At 34.2% G+C, this 24,525-nt stretch overlaps 1 protein-coding gene across 2 annotated transcripts in view; it reads right to left on the bottom strand.

Annotated features, from left to right (window-relative positions):
* The window catches only part of GLRA3 (glycine receptor alpha 3), a gene marked incomplete at both ends in the record, with an annotated part of 172,948 nt that extends 148,798 nt beyond the window's left edge, over positions 1 to 24,150 (bottom strand). For both annotated transcript variants that reach the window (XM_080928701.1, XM_080928700.1), the window contains one exon: positions 24,080 to 24,150. In XM_080928701.1, the coding sequence (XP_080784827.1) occupies positions 24,080 to 24,150 (71 nt within the window). The remainder of the gene's footprint in view (positions 1 to 24,079) is intronic.
* Positions 24,151 to 24,525: the final 375 nt, after the last annotated feature.

Genomic DNA, 24,525 nt, shown 5'->3' on the forward strand with positions numbered 1-24,525 from the left:
TGGAGTTGTTTGGCCTTGGGCAAGCAAGACATTCTTTAACCAGTAAGAAAACAGACTTAACAGTGAATCATATTTTTTTTTCGCAGATAAGTTTAATAAAACATAGGACAAAATATATAATGTTTATTAAAATGCCAGAAAGTTATGACAAAGACATTTTCCTTTTGCATTTAGCACCACAACTTTTTGACTGAACTCAAGAGAAATCATTGCATGCTAATTCATGTAAAATGTCCTGGGTGGCTAGAGTAGTATCTTGTAGCCTGTGTAGAAAGGACACAGAGAAACCTTTGTAATTAATGAAAAATATAAACAGAAAAGTAATAAGATTGACTCTCCCCTGGCTATGAGTGCAACTCCTATTTGAAAGTGTTTCAGTAAGAGAAACTCAAATTCAAATTCAGAAATGGTCTGTCTCTATTCTCTCTCCATGGGCTTTAAGTAACATTCTTGTCTATTCAAAATGATCATTCATGACATTGAATCTGCTGTAACTCAATGAATGAATTCATGCTTAACACTTTAGATGTTAAATTGAAAATTTTCAATAGATAGATTGAAATGGCTTTTGCTTCTGTAGTATATTTTAAATAACTCAAAGTGAATCTATTTTCACAAAGCTCTGGAAATATGTAACAGTGGTGGGTATAGTTTAGAAGTTCATACAGAAAAATAAATACTTTAAAGGACAAAGGACAAAAAAGGAGATCATGGAATCTACATGTAAAGACACAGGAAATACCAGAACATCATGAAGCTTAGTGAAGTTAAGATAGAGACAAGGGATGAGAGCACAATGCTAAGAGAGGCTGGAGAAAATTATGGATACAACATTACTCAGAGCCTTAGTCATTTAGTCATATCCCTTGGTCTCAATAGCAGAGACAACTGAAATTGTGTGTAGGGTTTGGGGTATTTTCAAGGTGAGTTAGAAAGTTAATGTATTGGAAACTCCCAAAAATGTACAGTAGGACCCTAGGTAAAACTTCTAGTGATGGAGGATACAGAGCCTGAATCAGTTATCTTCCCTAACAAGGCAATGCTTCCAGTGGAGGAACTGGGATACCCACCCAACAACAAAATATTTGATTTGCAAGTTTTCCTGCTTGATGGAAGGTGGCACAGAAATTGTGGGAGTGCTCATCCAATGACTGTTCCAGCTTGGGAATTATTCCATTAAAAGGAACTTACCCCTGACACTACCTGGAGCAGTAGGTACCAGAGGCTGGATAAACCAGAGACCTATGAGAGAACCAAACATGACTGGCAAAAATTTAAAAAGGAAATGAAATGATTTCTAATGATATCTGTGATACTCATAGATAGGAGACTGGCATAATAACCATTAGAGTGGCTTCATTCAGCAATGGATGGGAACAGATATGGAGACACACAGCCAAACATTAAGTGGAGTAGGGGTATCTTGCAGCAGAGGGTGGGGGTGTTGAAGACAGAGGAATCAAGAACACAATTAGAAGAGCCACAGAATCAACTAACCTAAGCTCATAGGTCCTTGCAGAGTGTGAACTGACAATCAGGAATCCTGCATGGGTCTAACCTAGACCCTCTGCTGATGGGTTATAGAGTTTGGTCTAGTGGGGGCAGGGGCAGACTGCTTTCGGGAACCCCCTTTTTAAATCCTGGATGACCTCTTCCAGCATTAATATAAAAGGAGGTGCTTAGTCTTACTGCAACTTGGTATATCATGCTTGGTTGATATCCCTGAGAAGCCTGCCCTTTTCTGAAGGGAAAAGAAGAAACAGTAACTGGGGGATGGAGGGGAGAAGAAAGGCAAACCTGTGGTTGGGATGTGATACACGAGAAAAGAATAAATTAAAAAAAATTTCTCCTGATAAATTTTCCCTGTAATGAGTAAAAAGTGTCCTTCCTTATCTTTTTTGATAACTTTTGGTTGAAAAATCTACTTTATTCAATATTAGAATGGCTATTCCAGCTTGTTTCTTGGGGCCATTTGCTTGGAAGGTGTTTTCCCAACCTTTTACTCTGAAATAGTGTCTGTCTTTGTCTCTGAGATGAGTTTCTTGTATGCAGCAAAATTCTGGATTCTGTTGATGTGTCCAGTCTAATAGCCTATGTCTTTTTATTGGGGAAATGAGTAAATTTATGTTAACAGATATTAAGGAATAGTTGTTACTGTTTCTTGCTATTTTTGCTTTTAGAAGTAGAATTGTGTCTGTGTGTATTTCTTCTTTTGGTTTTCTTGCTTAGGTATTTTCCTGGTTTTACTAGGATGTAGTTTCCCTCCTTGTATTGGGTTTTCCACCTATTAGTCTTTGTAGTGCTGGATTTGTGGTCAGATAATGTATAAATTTAGTTTTTTCCTGGAATATCTTGGTCTCTCCATATATGGTGATTGAGAGTTTTGCTGGTTATAGCAGCTTGGTCTGACACTTGTGTTCTCTGAGGGTCTGCATGATGTCTGTCCAGGATCTTCTAGTTTTCATAGTCTCTGTTGAGAAGTCAGGTGTAATTCTGATTGGTCTGCCTTTGTATGTTACATGACCTTTCCCCCTTACTGCTTTTAGTATTCTTTCCTTGTTTTGAATGCTTGGTGTTTTGGCTATTATGTGTTGGGAAGAATTTCTTTTCTGGTCCACTCTATTTGTTGTTCTGTAGGCTTCTTTTATGCTCATGGTCATCTCATTCTTAAGGGTAGGGAAGTTTTCTTCTATGATTTTGTTGAAGATATTTACTGTGCCTCTTAGTTGATATTCTTCTCCCTCTTTTATTCCTATTATCCTTAGGTTTGGACTTATCATTGTGTCCTGGATCTCCAGGACATTTTGGGTGAGAAGCTTTTTGGCTTTTGTATCTTCTTTGACTGTTTTGTCTATGTTTTCCACATTGTCTTCGGCCCCTGAAATACTCTCTTCCATATCTTGTAGTCTGTTAGAGATGCTTCCATCTGTGATTCCTGATTTCTTTTTTTTTTTTTTTTTTTTTTTTTTTTTTTTTTTTTTTGGTTTTTCACCTCCAGGGTTGTCTCTTTGAGTGTTTTCTTTATTGTTCCTATTTCCATTTTCAACTCTTTTGTCTCTTTAGTTCTGTTTCCCTCTAGTTCTTTGAATTCTTTGAGTGTTTGTGTGTGTGTGTGTGTGTTTCCTCTTTAAAAGCTTCTACTTGTTTATGGTTATCCTACTGTTCTTGTTTATGTGAGCTATTCACGCTCTTCTCAAATATCTCCATCATCATCTTGAGGTATGATTTCAGGTCTGAGTCTTCTCTTTCTGCAGATCCTGAGTCCCTTTGCCAGAGTTCCGGCTCCACTGAACCAGAGGGCCATGTTTTTCCACAAGCTCGGCCTAGACCTCTTTGCGCATTGGATACTCATGGCATAGTCTCACCAGGCCTGTGTCCTTGGATCTCTGCTGTTCCAGGTGGCAAATGGACTGAGCGTTTGGTCTGCACACAAGGGCTTTCCAGGCAGATACCAAGTCCCTATGCTAGGGTTCTTGCTCCCCTGAACCAACCAGAGGACCGCGTTTTCCGCGTGCTCTGCCTGGACCTCTCTTTGCTTTGGCTACTCACAAAGCAGTCTCACCAGGCCTGTGTCCCTGGATCTCCACTGTTCCCAGTGGCAAATAGCCTGAGCATTTGGTCTGCACGCAATGGCTTTCTGGGAGGATACCGAGGACCTATGGCAGAGGTCCTGCTCCCCTGAACCAACCGGAGGGCCATGTTTATTGTGTGCTCGACCTAGACCTCTCTGCACTTTGACTACTCACGAAGTCTCACCAGGCCTGTGTCCCTGGATCTCTGCTGTGCCAGGTGGCCTAGTTCTTTTCTACTTTGGGTGAAGTAGAGAAATGTTTTAACAAGTATAGTAATTTTAAGACATGTCACTTTTGAAATGTCATTTTTCATACTGGCTATCCTGTTTTATTTATTTATTTTTTCCATTTTAATGTTGGCTGGTCTAATACCTTGAGTATGGTATATACCATTGTTGATACTGCAAGATAGAAGTATGTGGATCCCTTGGGCCTATTGACCAGTTGGTTCTGCAGAATCATTGTACCATTTGTTTAATGAGAGACTCTGTCTCCAAAACTGCATTGGAATCGAGACATGGCTCAGTGTATTATAGTTTTAATCATAAAAATGCAAAATATAAATATCTGAGTTTGAGTCCTCATAATTCAAGTAAAAGCTAGATGCAGTAGACTAAGTGTGTTCAGTTGAAGTGTGTTTGTGGGAAGATGGGAGGCAAACAAGAGCATACTTAAATCTTGTGGGCAAACAACATAGACAACTTGTTTCAAGCAAAGTGAATTGTAAGAACCACTTATTCATCAATAACTTCTGGGTTACATTAGTGGTGTGGTAGGAATACACAATCACAAATGTGGCTACTTGCATACATGTGTATTAGAAAGAGGGTGAAGGGAAGAATGAAGGGAGGGAGGGTGGGAGAGAGAGAGAGGGGTGGAGAGGTAGAGATAGGCAGACAGATAAATAGATAGATAAAGAACATAAAGTAAAGAGTTTTAGAGCAATATCTCTTACTTTATTTCTCTAGCCTCAACACACACACACACACAAACACACACACACACACAAACACACACATACATACACACATACTACAAAATGCATAGATTATAAAATAAAAGCATTCAGATTGCCATATGATATAAATAGTATTTATTTTTTCTTTTCATATACAATTTATTTTCAAATAATGTGCCTATACTCATAGTATTGTTCCTATGTAGTAAGAAAGTATTTACTGTAAACTCTCTATGCTGTGTAGCATCGGGAATGTCTTTGTGTCCTAGAGCTGTACATTATAATGGAAGAAGCAGAAATATAAGTGAACAAGGAATCCAGAGAGTATTTTATGTCTCAAGGGAAAATAATCAGTAGAATAAAATAGACAATGAATGAGAGTTTATACAAGATAAGATGTTCAAGGAACATTTTTTTAAAGAACCAAATTATGAGCTGAATGTCTGTTGGACTGAATAGTGTTCTACATATAGGGAAGAGCTCTTTGGAATTGACTGAAATTTATAGTGCTGTTAAACCTCAACCATTTATAGGAAAAAATAACTTGATCTTTAATTCACGCCAAGAATATAAATAAACTTAAAGTAATTTAAAGCTTTAACTATTAGTAACTATTTTAAATATATAAGGAAAAATCATTAATTATCATTGTTCTCAAAATGGCATTAAAATAATACTGACTAGAGGCACAAGTTTATCTTAGAAATTAGTAGAAAAGAGACACAAAGAACAAAATCCTTCAAGTTCCTAAAAGACAAAATGGAGAAAATAATCTTTCCCTGTGTCTATAGGTCCTGTCATGTAGACAGCATAAAGAAAAGGATGAAAATATGCAATGTTTCAAAGTAAAAGGAGTCCGTGTAGGCTCAGAGAAGCTTAACTGCTGGAGAATGATGTCAATTTATGATCAGTGAAATTGTCAGACATTAAAAACAAAAAAAGTTTCCTCAATGGTCTTGCAAATAAATATGAGTTCTTGTTAGAGCTAGAAACCACTCTTAAAGGAAGGTTCTATGCTGGACAACAGATGGCCAACATAAAACCCTCACACACCAATTATCAATCAAGAAAAATATACCACGGCCTTGCCTATTAGACACCCTGGTGTGGAAATCTTTGCAAATGGGGTTACTTCTTCTAAAAAGACTGTATTCAGTGTCAAACTAATTTGAAAACTACCCAGTGTGATTAAGTATTCAATAAAATCAAATAGGACAAAGACAGAGGGAAAAATGTAAAACTAAAGGCAAACAATATGTGAGCCAATAATAAACAATCTGAAGCTATTATTTAAATGTGTGAAAGTAATCATCAAAAGCAAGCATTTAAATACACTGCTTCTTAGGAATAGAAATGTATGTATGGGTTGCAGGACAAAGAAGCACTAAGAAGGTGCTTTTTTGGAAAAAAAACAACTCTTATTTTCATGCTTTAATCCATATGCAAATTATTCTTTGGAAGTATTTCAAAGTAAAGGATTAGAAATAGGGCAGAATTTGGTTAAGACTTGTAGAAGAGAACTTTGCAAACAAAGAAAAATTTAAAAGTCTTAACCAGAAAGGGTGATTTGTTTAATACCAACACCTACTCATTTTCTCTTTACACTATTGGAAAACATTCAATATACCAAGTGCTGTTTAGTTGACTCTGGACTCTATAAGAAACAAATTGGGCCCAAATAATATGCCTCATAAAATTCATATTTTAGTCAACCAGAAATTTATAAGAAGAATCACATTCCATTTTAAAGTTTATATTTGGGATCGAGATGTTTAACTTTTAAATATTTATTATGTTTACTATATTATATTATTATACATTGTAAATGTACTTAAAGCCTTTGAGACTACATAATCTCAAAGTAAAAAAAACTCAAAGAAAAGTAAATAAAACAGAAAAGGGAAGAGCAGATTAGAGGAGAAAAAGGCCCAGCTGAACAAGAAAAGCAGGCAAGATATCTCTGAGATAAAGAGAGAGAGAGAGAGAGAGAGAGAGAGTAGAAAGGTCCAAGAAACCAGCTTAAACAAAGATACTCAAGAAGAGGAAGCAAGGAGACAGGAAATAAAACTTGTTGGCAATTTTAAAAGATAAATACTGAAAAGTAGCAATTTTGAATGTAGAGATTACTAGTGGCTGAACTGTACACTGTTAGGAAATAAGTGGATGCCAAACTCACTTTAAAATGGTTTTAAAATGAATTAGAGAGCAAATAATTCAGTGGTATACAAAATTTATCACCATAAAAATAATCAATAATACTGTAAACTTGTACACTGTAAGTTTCTTTAAAAATAAATTTAGTAGGTCACTTATAAGTAGATATCTAACAACACAATACTATTTAAACTATATTTAACACAAATCATTGTGTAAAACATTTCCTAGAAGAATGAATGAATAGATTGTGTGAATAAGCACTTTATACAAAACATACACACTTAGCATAAAATAGACACCACAAATCTGGAAGCAAGCAGAAGATTGCAATTTTACCCAAGAGTAGACTTTACTAAAGTTGACATAAAAATTCATGAGTGGATGGGTAAAAGACACACACACACACACACACACACACACACACACACACACACACACACACACAAAAGCACAGGGTGGATATAAGTGCTATCACTGTTTTAAGAGGAGATTCTCTGGTTTATTTAGGATATGCACACCCTGATACACTTAATGATTACTGGGAAAAGGCAGAAAGAAAAAAGATGGGATCTGTTTGCTTCAATTCTTCTCCTAAACCACTTCAACAGAGTCTTCCTTGTTTTTCTGTACTAGAATAGGTTAGGAGATAGAGAGTTACTGGAGAGATTTCCTGTGAAACCTGTGTCTTCTGTGTTTGTCTCTGTCTCTGTCTCTGTCTCTGTCTCTCTCTCTCTCTCTCCCTCTCTCTCTCCCTCTCTTACCCCTCCCTCCCTCTCTCCTTCCCTTCTTCTCTCCCCTTTTCTCTTCCTTTCTCTCTGTGAGAAAAAGAAGTACACAGTAGAAAAGAAAGGCAGAGCTACTCCTCATTAAATAATCTCCGTGTCTTGAAGATCTAAAATTCTCCAATTCATTTACCTTGAGATGTGCTTTTGAAAAAGAGTGTTGAATATGACCTAGAGAAGCTTGAGTTCTTCAGCCACTGTCTACGGAGAGGATCAGGAGCAGTCCTGGGGAATAGTTTTGAATTATCTGAAGTACTTGAATTTCTGAACTGACAGCAGAACAATACATTACATAACTTATTATTAAAGAAGCAAAACTAAACTCACATAAACCCTTTGAAATGGGTTTGCAGCAAATGTCTATGGTGATTTGAAATTTGAATACAGATACAATATAGTTACACAATTACTACATTGGCAGCTACAACATCAACAGAATGGCAACTTCGTTCTGTATCATGCTTTACGACATATATTAAGTACACTTTAGCCTTGGGTCTCTCATCTCTTCACATTGGTTTTGAATCCTCTTTATGCTATTTGTGGTTATTTGTTTTTAATGTGCACAAACACATAGTTCCACAGCATACAACAGTCTTCATTACCTCCATGAATGTTACATCTTAAATAGGGGGCAGAGACATGCTGTATGTGAACTATGGAATATAAGTCATGCCCACTTAGTTGTAATAACAATTATTCACAATTAGGAGTGTGTCCAGATTATTGGGAACAATATAAAAATATATATTGTTTACTAGAATGTTAATAAATATTTTTCTAAAATCTCAACTAGTTCATAGTTCCTTTGCTTTGCTGAGTTATAAGGTTCCTTCCTCTACCTGTCACTCATAGAACACAGCCTGTGTCATATGTATATCTCTGTCTCTTACTGGTGTTCATTATTGATATGTAATATTAAACACCCTTATATTCTCTATTAGGATGGAGACTTTGGTGATAAGGGCAGAACGTACATCATGCAGTTTTCTTTATGGGGATTGAGATGAGCAAAACAGCAGTACACTATTTACTTTTTACATAGTGTACCCCATGATAAAGGGTAGGTTGCTCAAGGAATAGCTCAAGACTATTTTGATCCTTAATACACATTAAGTAGTTTAATTACAAAAAATTCTTTGACATTAGTTTTAATAACAAGCCCAGCACATAAAACCATCAGCAAGCAGTTGTCTAAGAACAATGTCTTGGTTCTAAATTTTAATTAAGAAAGTATATCATAAAAAATACAGTTTGCCAGCCTTGTTTATAATAGTCAGAAGCTGCAAAGAACCCAAATGTCCTACAACAGAGGAATGGATACAAAAATTGTGGTACATTTACACAATGGAATACTACTTAGTTATTAAAAACAATGACTTTATGAAATTCCTAAGCAAATGGAACTAGAGACTATCATCCTGAGTGAGGGAACCCAGTCACAAAAGAACACTCATTGTATGGTCACTGATAAGCAGATACTAGCCCCAGAAAGCTCTGAATATCCAATACCCAAGAAATAATTCACAGACATTATGAAGTTCAAAAAGAAGGAAGGACAAAGGGTAGATGCCTTAGTCCTTCTTATAAGGGAAAACAAAACACTCACAGGAGGAAATACAAGGTCAAATAGAGGAGCAAGAATTGATTAAAAGATCACTCAGAGGCTGCCTCATCTTGGGATCCACCTCATACACAGTTACCAAACTCAAGCACTATTGTTCATACCAAGAAGTACTTATTGGCAGAAAACAAATAGAGATGCCTTCTCAGGGGCTCTACCAGAGTCATACACATACATCTGAGCATGCTTGCTAACCGTTGGACTGAACACAGGAACTCCAATGAAGGTGCTAAAGAAAGAACTGTTGGTGCAGTTGTAAGCTGGAACAACCACTCTGGAAATCAGTCTGGTTGTTCCTCAGAAAATTGAACATAGTACTATCTGAGGACCTAGCTATTTCACTTCTGGGCATATAACCCAAAGATGCTCCAACATACAATAAGGACACATGCTCTACCATGTTTATAGCAGCCTTATTTATTATATCCAGAAGGTAGAAAGAATTCAGATGTTCTTCAACAGAGGAATGGATACAAAAAGTGCTGTACATTTACACAATGGAGTATTACTCAGCTGTTAGAAACAATGACTTTATAAAATTCCTAGGCAAATGGATGGAACCAGAGGCTATCATCCTGAGTCAGGTAACCAAGTCACAAAAAAACATATATGGTATAGAGTCACTGACTATTGAATACTAGCCCCAGAAAGCTCTGAATACACAAGAAACAATGCACAGACATTATGAAGCACAAAAAGAAGGAAGGCCAAAAATGTGGAAACCTTAGTTCTTATTGGAAAAAAAAGAAAAAGAAAAAAAATCATATATTCATCATATATTATTATGTAACAAATTTTAAAAAAAGAAAAAAAAAATGTACTGAAGGAGCTGAAAGGGGCTGCAACCTCATGGAAAGAACAATATTATCAACCAACCAAACCCTGCACAAGTCCCATGAACTAAAACACCAACCACTGAGTACACATTGATAGACTTATGGCTCCAGCTGCATATGTAGCAGAAGACAGCAGTGTTTGGCATCAATGACAAAAGAGATCTTTGGTCCAGTGATGGCATATTTTCCCAATGTAGGGGTATGCCAAGGCAGTGAGGTGCGAGTGGGATCAGGAGGGAGTGCTTCTTTGTTGAGACAAGTGGAGGGCAAGGGGATGGCAGTGGGGTGGGTGTAGTTTGAAATATTGTATTTCAGATGTTAATACAGAGAGTATCTAATAAAAAATAAGTCAAAAATATAAAAATGCTTTTTTAAAAAATTAAAAATTTAAATTTATTTATTTATTTATTTATTTATTTATTTATTTATTTATTTATTTATTTATTGTATGACCTATGTGCATTGTATAAAAATCATGGGAAACTACAACATAAAACAAATGTTCTTGGTTTTATCAATCAGGAGTGAACATGACTATCTGAAAATACTTGTTCCCTATAATTTAATAGTAAAATTCATCAAAAGGTATGCACAGCATCAATAGTACTAATTTACTTTGAATTCTTTGGTTGCTTAAATTTGCAACAATTTAATGTTCTTAAAGTACATTATAAAAAATAAATTCTCAACATGAAAAGAGTCAAGACATAAAAGCAAGATATTTTTAGCATTGGTCTCTCAAGTCTTTAGTGTAGGGAAGATATGTTCAGAGAATTTAAAATGAAACCACATTAAAAACGTGTTTCATAAAGTAGCACTGAGCCATCAGAGTGCTGATACTCCGATTTCCTTAGCTATTCCCATCTGTGTGACTATGAGTTTTTACAAGAATGACACCTTGCAGGGCAAGGTGCTGTATTTAAAGTATACTGAAGACAGACTGAAGATGTTTCTTCCTATGGCTCGGGCAGCCACATTCTCATCACTATCATATCTGTGAACGAGAGAGAACTGACACAGAACAAACTAAAAATCAAATAATACCAGGAAAGAATCCATGATTAGAAATGCTAAAGATAGAAATGTAACAAAAGATATGGTATTACGAAGCTTCTCAACAGTTAGAGTTATAGTAGACTTGAGGCTTTCTTACTGGATCACATTCTACTTAAATATTAAACATGAAACAAAAAGTCATAATTTGGGATGCTCATGTCCTAATTCAAGCTAGTAATCACATTGTACATAAGCCAGAATACAGTTCTACTTCCTCACCTACACCCTGACCTTCACACACTCATCTTTTTTTAATCTTTAATCTATATGTTTAAAGTGTTATGGGATGATATAAAAATTGTTTGGGTAGTCTTATTTTATAGACATTCTGTCCTGTAGCATTTATTTAACAAAAGGTCTCATCCCACACAACACACTGTATTTTAAAATAATAAGTTGGGTATCTTGAGATGCAAACAAAAAATATAATAAAACAATAACAAAACAAGACAAAGAATCTCAAGATTATTAATGAATATATAGACAAGAATTTTCTGCTTCAGTGCCCAAACATAAAGTGGTGTAAGGGAAGTAAAACGTTTGATACTGGGTATCATAATTTCCAGTAGAAAAAATCAAAACTTTTAATCTGGGCCAAGCAGTCGTGGCACATGCTTTTAATCCAAGCATTCAGGAAGCAGAGGCAGGAGGATCTCTATATTTTGAAGTCCAGCCTGCTATACAGTACAAATTCAAGGATATCTAGGGCTACACAGAAAAAAATAAACTGTCTTGAACAAGTACAAGAACAGTAACAACATGACATGCTTTTAATTCTATTCTATTTAACTCTGTCACATTTCAAATACTTGTTTTTCAGGGGGTTTTTTAATTTGATTTTTTTTTTGTGTGTGATCTAGTCTTATTCTATGATCTAGGCTGACCTTTAATTTCCATTACCCTTCCACTATCCTCGGACATACTGATATCACATACATGTCCCACAACCCTGGATTACCTGTCACCTTTGAAAGATAGATGTTTTTGATGATCAGGTTGTTGTTTTCATCATAAACTCATAAGACATTGATTAGGAAAAATAAGCCATTGGTGTTAATTAGGCAGCATGAATTCTATTCATGAATTTAGAACCCAAACTCATGTGGTCTGACAAAGGTTTTGCTCTCTGATCCTGAGCCTCCCCCCTTCCTATTTGCAGAAATGCTGGCCTGAGTCTTTACTGAGGTCAACAGCAGTTCCATGCCCCAGTGTACAAAGCAAACTAGCCTACTTTTGTAATGGTTTGAGCAAGCATTGCTAGTCTGCTTTACTGTTCATCTTTGTCTTAGTTGATAACCTAGCCTCCTACTTCAAAAGAGTAATTTGTCATTCCACTGTATCACTGATAAAACTAAAACCTCTCCCATCTCTATAGCCTTTTATCCACCTATTTTAACAACCATTTCCATTCCAAAGATGTTGACCTCCTGTGCTTCAAAGTCTTCTCTTTCAGCTCTTGCTCTTTATAAACTTCTTCAACTTGCCAAACCCTTTGCTCATATTTATCTCTTACCATCTATTCTAAAGCATTTCCTCATTCATGGGTTTCTTTTCCATAGAGAACAATCTCAAGCTTTCTTTCATTTCTATAGGCTTAGTTTCAGGCACATAAGAAAATTAATAAAAGGTTCTGAGCATCTTCATACATATCCTGCTTCTACCACATCTCTTTTATTAAAAATATAAAATAAAATGATAGAAATTAAAAGTAAAATAAAGCAATCAAGAAAAATGGAAAAACTATTTTGGTCTTTTTTTTTTCAACTACATTAACTAATGGGTTACAGGTAGGCTCTTAGTTGCCAGAACTCATTTCCCAGTATATGAATCAATGCAGGACTAATAGAGCACAAGTCACAGATTGACACAAATCACAAGACTTTTCACTCATGGCAAGGAAATGCATATCATTAAGTATTAAAATTACTGCATGCCCCAAATAGTACCATTCAATTGTGTCTACTTCCCAATCTTGTAAACACTTCTGAAGTTTTCCAATAACAACTCAAGAGTCATTAATATCACATCTCTATCCTCAGTCCCCCTTCTGTTTTTGCATGCATGTCAGCATGTGTGTGTGTGTGTGTTTGAGTGTATATGCTTGCACATGTGTGATAATTTTTTATCCTATGTTACTCTCTGTTTTTCACATGCAAATTAGTAGTAATGCTTTTACTTCTATTTTTAATATATGGATCTCTCTTTGTTTTAGAATATTTTATTGCATTGATCATACTTTATTCAACACATATGTTATTTTATCCCTTACAAATAAATTCCACCTGAGATAAACAATGATAACTTTTTGGTACAATTAAATAACTCTTATATATACACGACTGTAGTGGATGTTATCTATAATGTAGATCTTTAGAAGACAGGCTAAATATATTAAAACAAACAATAGTTATCACTCCAATGTTAAGTACATAGTTCTACTACAGGAATGTGATCATATTTTGATAATATCAGCATAAAAATGTGTCTGTGTGTGCCTACAGCTGTATACATTACATTTTAAAGATAAGCCAGCATAGTTGCAACAATCACTCAGTCCATAGAAATGTTACTGAGCCTTTCAAAATAAAAAATGCAGTTTGACTTAGAGTATTGTCTCCACATGTAATGTTTACATGTTGTTCAAAAAATGAGGAACCAGACAAAATGTAAGATTTGATACTTTTAAATTATATTTCAAACTTGGATCTTAGCTTTCTCTAGGTCTTTGATATTGTTACATCTGTATATGAACACAGACAAACACAAAAAAATAATGACTTTTAAATATTAAAGTAAAGCAAAGGTTGAAGTTTATATGATGTTGGTTAAAGAGAAATATTGGGACTAAAATGAGACTCAATGTTACTATAATCTCAAAGACACCAGCAGAGATCTGCAGTGGAATCACTGACTTTGATGATGCTCACTGTTGAGGATTTAAAGGAAGAAAGAGATATCCTAAATCCCAATGGGTTAAGGTAGAAAAGAAAAGGATTCAAAGGTCTTTTCAAGTATTTTATGATCCTTACAAAGTAACAACTTGAAGGTGAAATGTACATTATTTTAATCTATATAATCTTTGCTACTTCTATTTTCCTCACTACATAAAATAGAAGGCAAAGGAAAGGACATAAAGAAGTTAGTGTATTTTTATTAGACAGCAGGATGCACTCTATAAGGCAGGTTTCTTTTGTATGTTCATAAGAAGACTAATCTCTTCTTATGAGAGGATGATTGTGTGTATAGTAGAAACACCATCCAGTGCATCTTAGAACTGTAATCAATAAGTAAGTAATTTTACAAAGGTTCAGGTTTGAGTTTTTAAAATTAAGGTTGCCTGGGATATTTCCATTTTTAACTTTAATCAAGAAATTATCACTTTATCAACATTATGAATTTTATAAACCTCTTACTGTGTGTTCTCATGTGTGTTCACATGTGCTTGCATCTAATGTGTGTTATAACTCTATTTCTACACAGGTTCCTATGGGTGTGGATGTGTGTGCTTGTCTGAGAATGTCAAAAAATATTGCTGATGCTCCTTAAATGCCATAATGTGGTTTTGATACAGGGCTTACCGCTGGAAAGTGGATCTCATCAATTTAAGTAGAGTGCTTGGCCCATGTATTCTTGAGATCATACATCTCTTCCTCTCTAGGGCCAGAGATGGATGCAATCACTCAGCAGCAAGTAGGCTTTACAAAGGCTCTACAGATAGAACCAGGGTGCTTTTGTTTGTTCAGAAAGCATTTTGATGGCTCGGTTACATTCCTGACTTTTCTTTCTTGATTTTTTGTTTGTTTAATATACCCATAGTTAAAATTTCCATCTTAAACTTTATATCTATAGAACTTAAATGATATAAATTAAAAAACACATATAACAAACACAGACAGATACACTGGTTTTTCAGAATGTGATCTTACCTTACATTCAAGGAAAGGCAAATAAAGCATTTTGTAATAGAAGATTTTTTTTTAAGTTTGTTGATGTCCTACAAGTACTTCAGGGGAATATTGTCATAAAATGCCCAAAATTATTCATTTGTTTCAAAGAAAATAATGTGGTAGAAATGTCACTGTGAAGCAGACTGTAGCTACCATTTTGTTTTCTTATGAAAACGTTGCCCATACTAATGTCACAGTCTCCCTTTGAAATGGCCCTCATTCTCCCTTCTCACATCCCATCAGAGTCCTGTGCTCATTTAAATCTTCCTTAAGAATATTTTCTGTTTGTGTCTAACCCCCAAAATATTTCTTGTGTTTTGAATGTTTGTAATTGTTACTTTATTTTCTAGTTATCTATAGTTATATATTGCAGTGATTATCAACTGTTAACTAAAGAACGAGGTCCTTTGCAACTGAATCTTTATATGCTTCCAAATAGATTAAAAGTGAAAACACAAATATTATATGATATGAATATTTCTCATTTTTTGAGGGACTCAGAAACATGCAGTTACTCTGATCTGAGAGCTCTAACAGATACAACAGAATTTAATGTGACCTTCAATATGTTAATTAACAATTGATCATTATCTGGCTTCTGCTTGGTGAACTCATGGATATGTTTTTCCTTTTTCAATGCAGATGCATTATCAAAAGTAAATGAGGGTCTTGGGCAATAGTCCCCCTCAGTAAAGCATTTGTTATCCTAACACTTGTTATCAGGTTGAGTCTAAAACCCTAGCACTCTTTTCAAAATACCAGGTGTGGTGATGTCTGTAATCCCAGCATTGTAGGGATGCAGGGGCCAGTATCCTAGCTAACTCTTTAAGAGTCAGTTAAAAATGTCTCCTTCATTACATAAAGTAGACAGCCATTAACCTTTGCCTTTCAATCCATGCACACATTCATTCACAAACACATGCATGCACAACAGTAAATGACCAAAATTAACAAATGATCTAAAAGTCTGTTCCATAAGTGTGTTTATGTTTTACTGGCATTTGAGAGTCACTTCTTGCAGTGGAAAAAGACAGGTCGCAGTGGTTTTCAATAGGAAATTCACGTACAAGATAATCATGTAAGCCACAGAGGGAGTCTGTGAATATGTCACTGCCTTTTTGTGAAGGAATTTACTCTTCCAGAAGGGGGCATGCTCAACCACCATGCTTTTGGGACATTGGAATAGGGCTATGGAAAGTATGTCCCTACTAAGACTAGGGATGAGATCTGAAGTGTGTCTTAGATATGGTGACATAAAGTGAGTACTGTTCAGCCATAGAGGAGGAATTCACAGTTTCTCTCAGTCATTTCACAGAAGGTATGGGGATATCATTTGACAAGGTTTTAACTGTTGATCTCACAGGCTCACACTTGAAGTGATTTTTTGGAGAGTCTAAATAAAAATATTTTTCAAGTCAAGTATTGCTGGTGCTGATTCTTCACAGTGTACCGACAATATGTAATTTCCTCTAGTTTGTCTGTTGCTAGAATTTTTTGTAGTTTTGTTGAAATTTTTATGTAAGGGCTATACTCAGTTTTCTCTATTTACCTAACAAAAGACTTTCCAGGGAAAACACCTGCACTAGATACTGAGATTAGTTTTAGTTAGAAGGACACCATAACTTTACATATGAGATCCCACATGTGCTTATTGTCCATAGTAAAATAGTCTAAATTATAAAAAATACATCAAATTACAGTATGCCTAATGTTCTTTTGTAAAGGCTTATACACAAGACTATGACCGTCGTCCAATAGTAACTTTAGTAAGTGTAGTTATGACTTAAACTATATTTAAAGAAATCTAAATGGCCTTTTCAAGCAATTATTTTTATAAAAGTCCCCTGCAAATTAATCCAAAATTATCAAAAATATGTTTTATTTCTCAATTATGACTCCTGGCTATGACTTTTGTATAAACTATATAATTTTGTATAAGTGTATTATATTGTATCAAGTATACAAAGTTATATAACATAACATTTTAGAATAAGAAGCATCACAACAGGGTAGCAACCATTAGAATATGTGGTACTCAAGGAAGCTGCATAGATATGTTTTCTTGTATAATGTCATTAATATATTAAGTATAAACTATAAAGTATTAAGCTGTCATTAATGCATAAGAGCAAATGCATACATAGGTAGAAATGCAAGAGATACAAAAGGCAAATTTGTGGTATCCTAATTTATGGGTACAATTAGAATAATATATCGAAAATAATCCTTAAGAAGCAATAATGAACAGGATCCAAGAAAGAATTCATAACAATGATTACGGATTAATCGTGTGATATTTTGTGTTACATCACATAACAGAATCCATTGTCTTTGTGGAGTAAACAGTTGTAACTTCATTACAGCTTTTAAATGGTTTCAGTGTCTGTGCATTTTTTGACCTCACAGTGGGTAATTTTGCCAAAGTATAACTTGTTTGGTCATATATTGTATATAAGATGTTGAATATAAAACTTATTTTATGTACTACGACAAATAAGCAGAAAGTATCTTTTTAAAAAACTATTGTTGAGTTTTTACTTAATATCTGATACTAAATTAAATATTATGGAGGTAAAACATAGTTGAGAAATAAACCTGTCCTGATAAACTTATAATTTTAAGTTAAGAGAAATTTTGCATAAAACCAAGACACAAATATGAGATACTGTGTGTGCACAGTAACTATCAAAATAAAAAATGCACCTATGCTTTGCATATTTGAAAAAAATGGAACCATTACTCAACACAGTTTAATAAAAACTGTGGAAGGATGCAGGTAAAATTTACAAAGCAATTTTAAACTGGAGTGTTTTATCTTCATGCATTGAACAACAGACTAGAAAGTTGCTCCTGACTCAAATCCTGATTCAGACATAACAGGAATATCATTTGAAATGTAAAACTCTAGAGAGAAATTAATAAATAAACCTAAACTCTTAAGACCAATTTTACATGTGAAAATATAAGGAATGCAAGCTTAAGCTTATTTTAGTTAGAAGAAATAAAATAATAGCTTTATTATCAAAATTATTTTAAAAATACATTTTTTGGATAATGAAGAAGTCTAAAAGTGAAGAATTTTTTTTTAAAAAAATCTGAACAAAGAGCCTTCCATTGTAAATGTTTCTCAGATGTTTCCAAAGTTAAATAGGAGTTCAATGCTTCAGTTATCTCCATGTTAAGCCTCATCTAATAATTTTACCTTAGAAGTTAAGTTTGTAACTCTGTTGGGGCTGGAGGAATGGTTCATTGGTTAAGAACACTGTCCTTCCACTGGTCCTGAGTTCAATTCCCAGCAACCACATGGTGGCTTACAGCCACCTGTAATGTGATCTGATGCCTTCTTCTGTCATGTCTGGAGACAGCCACAGTGCACTCACATAAACAAATAAGTAAATAAGTAAATAAATCTTTTTTAAGCATTTGTAACACTGTCAGAAATATCTCAAGGTTTAATATAATAAATGTGGAATATATGTGACTGTGTGCCCTCACCAATTGTCTTTGAAATTCTTCCGTTTATTAACACCCTAATACTACTAGTCACTTAGTGTTTGTGATTAACTGCACCTAGAAGGTTAGTACTAGAGCTTAAATTTCCAGTTATTTACCAGTGAGACTTTCTTCAGAAGCTTTTGCATGGAGATCATACATTCCAGATATTATGATGGAGCCACACCTACTTATCAGTTTGTCTCTCTGATGACATCAGAGGATTTAAATGCTAAGTTAGAAAATGCATGTTGTTGGCCTGCAATTTTAGCAGAGGTTCGGCTCTGAGCTGTGCTGACCAATTGATTCCTACATCTTGTTTGTTCTGTCATAGAATCCCTACTCCTATTCCAAAACCAGACTGAAGAAACTCACTATCTCCTTTTCCTGGCTTCTTCCTCAAGCTAAACAAGGCTACAAGCTGTACTACCCTTGATGGGAAGCAGCAAAGTAAAGACAAACAATGAATAAATTCACCACATTTCTAGGCAGACATGTTCTAATATTTGTTTTCAGTAAGCACTGGTACTCAATATAGACAGGTAAGCTTGGTAGGACTGCTAGGGAAGATCCATTCTACAGCTCCAGTGCTACAAGGCATCCTGGCTGAATGTTGTTTACTTTCAACTTCCTTTGTTCCAATCTCATTGCACATACATGTGTTTTCTATTATTTTTTTCTTAATTACAGCTAAGTTTATGTGTATATTTTTCTGCATATGTATGCAGATGAATGTAGAGGCATGGAGCTTGTACTCTTGAGTTTTTAACTGCTGAGCCATATTTCCATCCTACATTTGTATTATTTGTATTTCTCTTTCTGAAAGTTCTTATAAATATTATAAAATATTCTTCTTGTAAACATTTGCTACATCTCCATTGGAAGCAGTTAAATTATTGCAAACCTCTACTGACCTAAGGGATGGTAGGGCATAAGGGTAGCATTTCATGCTTGAAATGTTCTAAACACAATCAATGCTCCTTTAGAAAAATGTCCCAGTCTGCATGATTCTAATATTTATGATAAGGTTTTTGAACAAACATGCACATATGTAGTTTCTAAATTACAAAACAAATATGCAATTAAAGATTTATTTTTTGTGATTTAAGTTGCAATTGTAAATTTGCTTTTTTGAATAGAACCTCATGTATGCTTTGTAAATGTTCTACTCCTAAGAACTCCAGAATAAACTAATTTTTATTACCAAACTTATGGTAACCTACATGCTTTTAGACTGGGACTTGTTATCTTCACTTGACTGATCTTGAATTCTCTCGGTTCAATTAACTCAGCGATCTCAGCCTCTTGAGTATCTGAGGCCACAAGAATCATTGTATATGGCCACAGTACATAGTCATTACCTATAACTTTGAAGGAAACTCTCTCTCAAGGAGAACCCTCATGGCTATTTTAATCCACATTCTAACACTACCCCTATAATAGTAACCAAAGAGTTATAATTACGTCATTTGATTGTAAATTTATTCATATTTAATTACATTTCCTCTACATTAGGTAGGCCTTATTTTTATTGTTATCAATTTCTTTAACATTTTTTTTACTTGGATATGACTGTACGTGTATGCTTATGTGAGTATTTATGTACTGAGGCATGTACATTCTACAGCACATATGTGGAGGTCAAAAGACAACTTTTAGGAGTCGTTCTCCCTTTTTACTATATTATTTCTAGGGTTAGTATTGGTTGTCTGGCCTTGCCGCAGGCACTTCCCACAAAGCCATCTCTAGTGCTCTGGCTTTGCAGTTTTATTTTGTAACCGTTTTAATAGTTGTAACAAAAATATGATCTCAAATCACAACTTAGAATTTCTTCCACTAACTTCGGCAATAACCATTGCCTAGGCCTACACTATGTGACTTTAGAAGTACCTCTAGTTCAAAATAGTCTTTTCTGATCACTGAGCAAATATATGACCAGACTCAGAACAAGTGTCAAACTTTCTCAATTGCTTCCATGCCTCAAGCTCCTGAAAACAGTGCTTGTACGTTTCTTGAAGCTTGACCCCAATTTCTTTTCTGCACTTTTTAAGTACCAAGCTTTGAAAGGTAATAGTTCCCCAATCAAGCATGACTAACCATGCTTGTTATGCAAGCATACAACTGAATCTAATAAATTAATTATATTGAAATTCTTAATATTATACATTGATCATAATAGTTCATTGACATACACTGCTACAGAGTTATTTGAATAAAAACAATTAGGTTTATAGAGAAAAATGGTATTTTATAACATGCTTTGTAATCTGGAACATAGATTGACTAGGATAAATTATAATTCACCTCTATTTTTTTATTGAAAAGCAGAAGAATCATGTATGTAATTTATAATTCATTGAGAGTATAAAATATTTGATTCAATATAACTCCATGTAATAAAGCTTAAGTATAAAAATTTAGTATTAAAAATATATTCTTTTAGTGCATTACATAAGAAAACAGATATCTACTACACAAAGCCACTTAAAAAGATTGTTGTCAATAACCAAAGCACTAAATAAACAAAACCAAGAATTCAAAATGACAAAATGTTTTGGGCGACTTTGAAGTAATAAAACATGACATTTTTCATCTCATTAGCATTGACCTGTGAAGTTTACACAGTCAGGTTTAGCCACATTATGTTGTAATTCATCCAACTAGTAAAGCTATGTGTACCTGTAGAAAACTAAAACATTACCTGGTATAGTCTGCTGACCACCATCTTAAAGAATAATTTGCTTGTATTTTTTATGCTTTGACATTTATTCTGCAAGTCCTTCTCAATAATCACATTTGCATTTCAAAAAGAGATGATTAGTAATGTTTTGTTCCTCATTTTTTTAGGCTGAAAACTAAACCATGAGAAGTGTTTAATGCAACAGAAATATTTTAGTAAAATGTGAAAGCTTTAATAATAAAAATTAATGTTTATGTCTATACAAGTTTGAAAAATAAATCCATTTAAATCTATGTTTAATTCATCTTCTTTTAAATTTTCTTCAAAATATTTTAGACCTGCTATTTCTAATTGATTTGTGATAATAAATACTCTTGTTCTTAAAATTTCATCTGATTTTTATTAAAATTAATTACTGAAACATAGAAAATGCTCTGATAAAAGAGAGAAAAATCTTTTATCTTTTAATAATAATCAAAGAAAATGTTAGACATTTTTATAGAATTTTAACACTAACCGAGATATTTATTACTAAAGAAGAGTTACTCAGACACCACGTATAGGAATAGAATTAGGTATAACAGGTTTGGGATGATTATGATTTCTACCAAAGTTTAATATGCTCATCTAACCATATTCATCTCTCATCCAGAAATTTTTCTAGAGGAAGTCTCAAGTCTTGAATACACAATACTCACATACATACATACATATAAAGAAAAGTATATACATCACACTAAGTTCAAGGATATTCATGGTAAACTTATATTAGGTCAAAGTTGGAAAATAGTCCAGGGATCGATTAAGAGAGCAATGAGTAAGTTGATAGTCCAAAGTCTTACAAGTTGCTCCCATACTTTAATGAGAATGAGCTTCTGCTATGTGCATCATGTATAATCAAACAAGTATGACTTTCTGAAAAATGAATCACATTTAAATTTTTATATATTTATAAAATCCAAATGCAAGAAAAACATATTTGTGACATAAATTGTGATAGTTTTTACCTTTAGGAAATGTGATGCCTTTGTAAGCAGATGAAGGTGGTGGTTGGTATAGACACCTAATTAGTATTGATTTTTACTGCTAATTGCAGTTATGTGATCTCTTCATCTGGGTCTGTTCCCTTTGTGAAAATTTTAGCTTAATTTTATGTATATATCAATTTTAGAATTATCTATACACTTTCAAAAGAACTATTAAAGTCTTTTAAAACCAGTTGAAGTTATTTGAACCAGAACATTATAAATGATTTTGGTGATTGGTTGCTGCTGTTGCCTCTATATTATCTTGGAAAGAGTTTCCTAAAGTATAACAATGTTAAAGCAATGGTGTCTCTTGTCCAATAAGACTATAATGTGACTATAGCTAGCAGTAATAAAGAACATATTTCAAATCAATATCTTCACATTTTTCTAATTTTTATTAATACATCATAGGTAGATTTAATTAACAAAGAATATTTCCATGTAGACACTTTTCATCATTTTCAGTAAGGTACTCTTTCAATCCTATTGAATTTCTCTTTTAAAGACCATCACCAGTTCAAAAAATATTTAATTTTTAAAAGTTATTGATGCTTTCACAGAACAATGATCTACTGGCATATGATTCCAGTTTAGGATACTTATTATCATCTGATTTTTATTAAAATTAATTACTGAAACATAGAAAATGCTCTGATAAAAGAGAGAAAAATCTTTTATCTTTTAATAATAATCAAGGAAAATGTTAGACATTTTTATAGAATTTTAACACTAACCCATATTGTAACCTGAATTTTGTGTCACTTTCTTTAACATATTCATATACATGAGATCTCTGCACACGTTTTGGCTGTTCCACAGATATATGACCTCTGTCAATTGAAAGTTACAAAACCCATAAAATCACTTTAATACACTTTTTACTGAAAATTCAGTGATTGGGATGTGTTAAGACTTCAATTTAAAGAAAGTCAGCGCTTGTAGGAAATGTAATATTTTTCTCAACCATTTCTGATTACAAACAGGCATGCTGGAACAATATGTGAATCACTTTTAAAACAGTCAAAAGATTATAAACTGGAATTACTAGTACAAGGAGGAATGCTTATATCACATGTAACCCAGCTAATGCTTAGTTAATTCCAGGTCCTAGTTATTTAACTTTGACACTCTAGAAAAGGTGACTATCCCACAGTAGTTATGTGATGATAGCAATGTAAAAATGTATGTTGTTAGTTTAAATATCCATACGAACACATTTTCTTTCACACAGTGTTTAATGAACACTAAGGTTTCAATTATCTTAACTTTCACCTAGTATCTTCTATATAACTGTACAGAAAGGTAAAAAGCCTACCTAACATAATTGAGACATCAGAAAACCTTCCATGGCTAGACAATTTTACAAGTTAATAGTCTTCTTATACTCTCATCCAAAAGACAACTGTCGGCACAGAACATAGCTGATGATTTATTAATGATTTTGCCTCCATGTATTGCTGAATTAGGTCATTGCCAACTAGTACCTTAAAGTTTCTATTTTTGACTTAATCACTACATGTATTAAAAGTGACATTTTTCTAATCAATAATTGCTTATGTTCTACATTACTCTTTCTATTTTAATGATGGCCCCATTTCTAATTTCCTAATATTTTGTATTTTCTAAAGTAATTAACACCCAGGAAAAATAATTCATCATTACCAAGAAAACTAATGAGAAATATGTGAGAAGCAAAATATTTGTTTTCTTTTTTAAGTCCTTTGGTTTAAGTTACTTAAACACACAACCCCAGTGAAAAAATAACAAATTATGTTTCTAGATAGATAACTAGGCTCTTTGAAACAGATAAGTATGATTTAAACGATACTTTCAGTGAGTCAGAACACAATCACATATTACTCAGCTTCCTCATTAACAAGTGGTTGCAGATTAATACACTGACTTATTGGGTTCTCTTAATGAGATTGTTAATGCATGCGGTCTTACCTCAGTAACAGTGCGGCTTCCCAGAAGTAAAATCCAGAAACTAGTGTCCGAAAGTGTCTCACGTGGGCCATGATAGGGAAAGATATTCACGATCCTGGAAACAGTCTTATCCAAGGCATGGGGGACCAGAAAGACAGAAGTGAAAATGTGCCATTTAACCCCTTCTGGGGCTGCTGGAGACAAACGCTTGGGAAGCTTCAGCACCTCAGACAGCTCCCGCACTACTCCAAATCCCTTCTTCAAACACTTGATGTTTTCCTGGAACCCTCCTCTGAGCACTGAGCAGAGGGATTCACGGGGCTACAAACATGCGAGTGATTTTACAGTGAAGCCACAGAAAAGCGTGAGACTGTGACGACGCGTCAGGAGTGCAGAGGTCCTGAGCAACAGTTCCCCAAAGCTCTATCAGCAGAAAAGGACTTGCCTTTTCTTGGCTCTGACCTGGC

Source organism: Micromys minutus (assembly GCF_963924665.1).
Source record: "Micromys minutus genome assembly, chromosome: 14".
Lineage (NCBI taxonomy): Eukaryota > Metazoa > Chordata > Mammalia > Rodentia > Muridae > Micromys > Micromys minutus.